The sequence below is a fragment of the Anarhichas minor genome, unplaced genomic scaffold (genome assembly GCF_050575085.1).
Source record: "Anarhichas minor isolate MPS153535 unplaced genomic scaffold, ASM5057508v1 ptg000033l, whole genome shotgun sequence".
NCBI classification, from domain to species: Eukaryota; Metazoa; Chordata; class Actinopteri; order Perciformes; family Anarhichadidae; genus Anarhichas; species Anarhichas minor.
Genome location: NW_027466479.1, coordinates 13,664,134 through 13,670,370, shown reverse-complemented (window position 1 = coordinate 13,670,370; position 6,237 = coordinate 13,664,134). Strand labels below are relative to the sequence as shown.

The window sequence follows — 6,237 nt, the reverse complement described above, 5'->3', positions numbered from 1 at the left end:
AGTTCTGCTTATAAGAATATAAAATACTCATAAGAATATAACAGCAAGATACATTTGAGCATAACACAAAGGATGAAGGTCTACTGAGTTCAGTACAAGCACTTAAGCATTTACACAATATACTAAGTAGAAATATATGCTAAGTAGACATTTTCCATTACACAACCCTAACCATAATTCTTTAAACCAAGTCTTAGCATTCAAAGAGTCATCGGAAGTAAGATGTCCTCACAGTGCAGAAATACCCTTACTATGATGGTATGTTATCCTCACACACACACACACACATAGACACAGCAAGACTTGTTGATTTGATTGGACACAGAAGAGGACTTTGCGCCGCTGCTCACTCCCTGCTGGTACAACCGAGGACGAACAGTTGCATAATTGTATCCACGTTGTTCTTGAATGCTACTTCACGGATTTCAGACTTCCTCGAGCTAGCACCAAAGAGACGGACACACTCACTTTGTAACGGTAAGCTACCAACTCGCTACCTAGTCTGTGTCTTTACCTTGTTAACAAGTTGACTAGAATAGTTTCGATGACAAATTGAACTCAAGCGTGTTAGTTTTGGTTGTTTAACGTCATCACAGCTCTACACGTGTCGGGTTAAATTACGACAGTAGGTGTAACGTATGTTAATTGTGGCGAAGTTTAGTTAAAATGATGGATAGGTAACCTCGTGGTTTAGATTTAATTATTAGCCTAAATGGTGACTAACTTTTCTTATCTTAGGTTGTTCGCTACTGACTGGGAGTGTTGTGTACAGCGGTTAACTCTGTGACACTGAAACAATAGTGAGCCACAATAATTAGATAGGTCGCCAGATATCTGTTCATTGTTGGCGTTATTAAATGTTAGATTTAAACTTTTTTTTTTAAATCACTTTTGCAACCTAATCGCGAGGAAATCATCCTCCATGTATTGTGATGTCGCAGCGACATCTAGTGGTCGGTTTAATTTAGACACTTTACGGTAATGGTGTCAGTCGTCCTTTTTATTTGAATACAAGACGAACCTAACGTCCAGCAGATACAAGTAGGATTGGACACAAACTAAATATTTTAAACAAATGGTCACAAGTTCATTGTAGACATTTTCATTGCCATTCTGTTGCTCGGGCATCAGCTTTGGTCCAAGTTTACTTCCGGTCAGCTGTCTGCTTTAACAAAGTTCAAAGTTCAAAGTTTGCTTTATTGTCAATTCCACAATATGTACCGAACATACAGAGGAGTTGAAAAGACCTTTCTCTCCAGTCCCACATACATATATATATATATATATATATATAGACTTTGAAAAGGTAAATAGATGGCTATATGCACACGACATTGGCTGTTTCTCATCATGAATGATACTACTAGCTAGTAACATTAATTAGTTGTAATTGTCTTAACTCATTATGTGAAAGCCGGCAGTGTTGCCTTCGTTGTATACTAACCATACAAGTTTGTAATGTGACCATTTATGTTTTATCTTTTACAGTTTTATTTTGCAAAAATTGTGGAATTCTGTAATCTTACGGTAAGCTTTGGTAAAGGGAATAGACTTTACATGATAATATAAGTATTTTGTATGACGTGAAGTGAAGGAGACTGATGTAGTTATGATGGTGGTGTCATTGCTGACCCTAAATTAATCTCATACTCTCTTCTCTTATCTTTTCATTATTCAACTATGTGTCAGGAGGTTTTTATATATTCCTGTCCGTTTCCGATTTTGCTTCACTTTTTCATGCTATTTTAGAGGGAAAACTAAAACAGTCAAGGCATCTGGACACAAGCACACTCAAATTACATTGACTTACTGTAAACTCCAACTTCACCTGTATGCAGGTGGTGATTCTACATCTGCAGCATGCAGCCGGGTGAAGCACAAAAAGGTATGTCTTTCGCTATCTGCATGTGGGCTACCATGCTAACTCCACTCTTTACTAGCTGTGACAGCTACTATTGTACAGTATTGTTTTGACCTTGCGAGTCATGTGTGTGTGTGTGTAAATGTGGTTTGGGAGACACCAACTGCGGGAACTACTGCAGAAGCGTTTTTTGAGTACTTTACCAGGTGTTTACATTACTGTCTGCAAGATGCTATTGTGAAGCTTTACAGGTGTGTGATTGAGATCAAAATGAAGGCAGAGTTTGAAGATGGTTTGGGACGAGCACGGTGCCAGAAGTTGGAGTAGGAAGTAGAGAAGGGGGCCATTGCCCCCCCCCCCCCCGCTTTATCCCCCTGGACCGATTTAGAGTTGCTATCTTACCTCTAGTTGGTTTCTAGTCTGTACCTAAGTTTGTCAGATGCATTCTCTGTTTGTAGGATTCTCTACCAGAAGCCAGCTGTTCAATTCTCTGAGGGTGTATCTGAACAACAAGAACAGACTGCAACCCATTATTGGTCTGTTGAAACAACTCCCTATATTTGTGTGTGTGTGTGTGTGTATGCTGTATGTGTCGTGTGTGTATTGAAATGATTTGTCATTCTATGTACCTTCAGGCCTGGGCAGCATTATAGAATGCGTGAAGGCGGGTACACAGCACAGAGAAGTGTTATACCTGTGTGAAGTGTGTGTGTGTCGACTTAGTAAAGCCGACATGCGGAACCACATCATGGGAAGCCTCCACAGATACAACTACATCGTGAGTAGTACTGTAAAATAAGTCCCGATGGCACGTTTTTGTGCTGCCTTGGATTGTAGTTTATTCACAGGTGTTGTTTTTGCTTAACAGAAAGCCTGGCACCCCCACTTAGTGTCTGAATGGAAGGAGATGTCGGACCTGTCTAAACTGGCCTGGCCCCTGATGGAGATGGCCACGGTACTTGAGGGGAAAGAGGGACCTGGAGAAGTCCAGGTATGATCGTTTAACTGTGCATGTTTTGGTTTGTAGTTCCAAACAGTACAGGTGTACTCATATCTCTTTACACCTTTTTATATTCAGTGCTTAGAGGTTGACGATGCTGTATACCAGAAGATGGCAACACACAGTGAGAGTGCGGGTCAGTGACTATTCACTTGTTTAGAACAGTGGTTCTCTATTCCTCTCCACCCCTTCAATCCCACCCTCTGTCTTCTCATTTCCTGTCTTTTTTTTTTTTTTTTTTGTAAAATTATTTCATCAGTCGCTTTCTCTTTTTAAACACGACAGCAGTAACTCTGATAACACTCTTAAAAGATGGACAGGGTCAGGGTGAACCTGGGAGACGTTCAGAGACCACATCTGTGCAGCTGGAGCACTATCCCATCCAAACGCAGAGGATGGTATTGGTCTCCCAGAACCCAGAAAGACGGTCCAAGAACTCCCTCAAGACCTCAGCGGAGACAAACACGACTTTTATCGAGTCGGAAGGCTGGTTAATGGACACATCGCCTGAACCCTCGGTTCTGTCGGAGAACGGCAACAGCTTTCTTGACGGCTACACTGGAACCGAGCCTCTCATTGGTGAGCACAGATAAAGAACAGCAACAGGTGCTAGAAAATGCAGAAACTTATTTTACCACGATTTTAAAAGTACGCATTTATAATCGGTTGTAGGATAAGACATTTCTGCACATGTGGATTTTTGTAATGCACTGAAGCTGTTGTCGTTACTTGCACCATAAGCAAAAATAACTGCTAGACATCAGTAATTCACAGTGGTGAGAATTCAAGTGATGAGTGTTACTGCATATGTTATGGTTTTAGATTATTGTTCATATTCTAGATGAGACGATCAATACCAACTTCATGTCTGTATGATTAATATGTAGTTTAGTATATCTTATTTCTTGACTGGGACTAGAGTCGTACATGAGTCTGCATTAACTATTCAATATGTTTTATCCCCATAAAATAGCGAATTTACATTTTTACACCGATATGTTTGTATGGATTGAACAAATCAAAGAGATATAACATGTTTTGTAGTTCGCTTTAGTGATGCTGGTCGGGGATTTTGTTACTTTTGTGGACAGAGCCATGCGGTTTGTTTCCAGTCTTTGTGCTAAGCTAACCAGCCTAAGGCTCCATATTTATTGTACAGCCCTGAGATTGGTGTTGATCATATCTAACTCGTAGCGAGAGCGCAAAATCCAACTGTTGCTTTAAGAGAAGCTGCTTATACATGTTTGCAACAGGTCTTTTCCGCGTGGTTGAATGTAGAAGTGAAGATGGCCACACGTACTGTTTCTTATGTCACTGCTGCCGCATCCGATCCAACAAAAAGGACATCATTGATCACCTAACCAAATCTTCCCATCTTGTGAACTACTTGGTCAGTTTTGTTTTTGAATCAGTAATTGAAATCATCAAGAACAATAATAACAATACGTCACCACTCCGCATCCAAAGGCTGTAGAGAACATGCAAGGGTTTACTTTTAAGTTCCCTGAAAACGTCTGTGTTTAGATGGAAATTCATCCTGAGGAGGTGGAGGTAATGATGGCAGATATTAATGACAACTATCCGCTCCTCCGATCACTGGCCGAGAGAGTGGAGCGAGAGGAGGGCAGAGGAGAGCTGAAGGTATCCGATTTACTTTAAAGTACAGATCATCCTGCTCACCTGCGTGTAAGTGAGGAGTTCACTTGCTCTCATCTGTCCGTCAAAACAAATGTTCAAACGTCTCATGTTTCCAGGTGGTAACCGCACCAGAATCCCTGTGTAGACTACTGACGGGCAAAAGTTACCACTGGTGTAAGTACCAATGCATGCCCATCCACTGTCATAAACCAATTCACCTCTTTAGCTGCAGCTCTCTGCTCACGATGAGTGATTTGTGATGTAAGTACAACACGTCATTGAGACTCCGCCCTGCAGTAATCACCCAAATCCAAGGTGACCACAGCCTCTGTTCTCCACCACGGAGCAAAGTAGAAACTTTTACGGACATCTTTTATAGTATAGGGAGGAGTGAGTTTTGAGAGCAATTTATACTTTGTTAAACTTTTTAACTTGCATTAACAACTGTTGTGTTATTCTCTGTCTTCTGTCTTCTCCATTCTTTGTAGTTCTCTTTATGCCGCTGTAGTCTCTTATTTTACCTGTGTTCAACCACATCAATGTTTCTTTTTCAGCATTTAAACACATTTTTCTGAACTCCTTACTTATTCTTTCATCCATTGCATTTTTAGTGCAAAGACTTGTGCGTGTTTTGTATACCCTTTGAATTGTTTTCTTCTTTCACAGGCATAAAGATGCTGTGTAATAGATGGGCACATACTGACATCCAAAAGCGGAAAATAGCCGTCAAAGGTTTGTGTCTTCGGAAGCAACAGTTCACTCGAAGGGGATGAAAACTCTGTTCTGTCTCTCAGCAATTCAACATTTTTTTTTTTTTGTAATTTCTTGTTGTTTTTCAAGTTCTGCGGGTCGAATTTACACTTTGTCTTTAAAGGGCCAAGTGTGAACAAGACTTCAAATGAAGTCATGCCAGAAAAATGTGCCGCGCCGCTGTCACAGTGGCCAAAAACGTTGCCGGCTAAGAGGAAAAAGAGGAAAGGGACTAATCCTGTGTTCAATGTAAGCCTGCCTCTCACCAGAGGTGCAATGCTGCTGGAGAGGACCTCTTTCAGCATGGACCGCCTCCCCGTGTCTCCTGCTTACTCCGACTTAGATCTCACTCCCTTGCCAGAGTCCCCGTCAGAGGGCTGTGAGTTGGACTATGACGCGGGATCGTTTGAAACTGACCACGCCGAACACACCTCACAACATCAGCACGGCCTCTATGGTGGAGATGCAGATGCCGGTCAATACGTGGAACCAGAAAGAAACGTCACGGTCACTCTGAATCAAGAGGCGGATGCTTATTTCAATGACAATACACACTTCAACCAGTCAGAAGACTCGACTGCAATGAAACACCAAAAGGTTTATGGGGAAAATAGCTGTGCCGGACAACATGGTTATCAAGAAAGATCAAGTGAGAGGTTTTACAACGAAGGCCCACAGACACAAACGGAGTGGCGGCCACCTGCTGTCTCCTACGCTCAGGACTTGTCCTCTTATTACTCTCACTACGGAGGAGAGACGAGCTGCACCGACCAGTGGTACAATTCAGCTTCACAGGGGAAAGTCGGCACAAGAGCGTCAGGAGAAGGACACGAGATGAACTCTGATGTTATGGCGCAACATTATTACTACCAACAGCTCCAACAAAATCCGTCCATGGCACAAGGCCATGCAGGTCTTCTGGCCGGCGGTGCGGGACAGCACGGATATTCTGGTGAATATGCTGCTCAGTCAGGTGCTGCTTGGGTCA

At 42.1% G+C, this 6,237-nt stretch overlaps 1 protein-coding gene across 5 annotated transcripts; it reads left to right on the top strand.

The window, feature by feature from the left end:
• The first annotated feature begins 336 nt into the window (after positions 1–336).
• On the top strand, positions 337–5,456 carry LOC142965078 (uncharacterized). Of its 5 annotated transcripts, none has more exons than XR_012957628.1 (11): positions 337–477; positions 1,839–1,885; positions 2,320–2,397; positions 2,497–2,639; positions 2,730–2,852; positions 2,940–2,997; positions 3,147–3,440; positions 4,115–4,251; positions 4,386–4,502; positions 4,616–5,231; positions 5,374–5,456. XR_012957628.1 is itself a non-coding variant. In XM_076105795.1 (11 exons), exons 2-11 carry the CDS (start codon positions 1,861–1,863, stop codon positions 5,270–5,272), a joined length of 1,140 nt encoding a protein of 379 aa, XP_075961910.1. In that variant the 5' UTR covers positions 337–477; positions 1,839–1,860; the 3' UTR covers positions 5,273–5,456. The 5 variants fall into 5 exon arrangements, 3 of the variants coding, with proteins under 3 accessions (XP_075961910.1, XP_075961913.1, XP_075961912.1); XM_076105795.1 differs by having other exon boundaries at positions 4,616–4,673; positions 5,166–5,456; XR_012957629.1 differs by lacking the exons at positions 4,115–4,251; positions 4,386–4,502 and having other exon boundaries at positions 4,616–4,673; positions 5,166–5,231.
• The last annotated feature ends 781 nt before the right edge of the window (positions 5,457–6,237 follow it).

Coding starts and splice junctions, on each gene's coding strand:
- LOC142965078 (XM_076105795.1), top strand. CDS start 1,861: ATGCAGCCGGGTGAAGCACAAAAAG. Junction 2,398..2,496: donor CAGACTGCAACCCATTATTG/GTCTGTTGAAAC, acceptor ATGTACCTTCAG/GCCTGGGCAGCATTATAGAA. Junction 4,252..4,385: donor CCCATCTTGTGAACTACTTG/GTCAGTTTTGTT, acceptor GTCTGTGTTTAG/ATGGAAATTCATCCTGAGGA.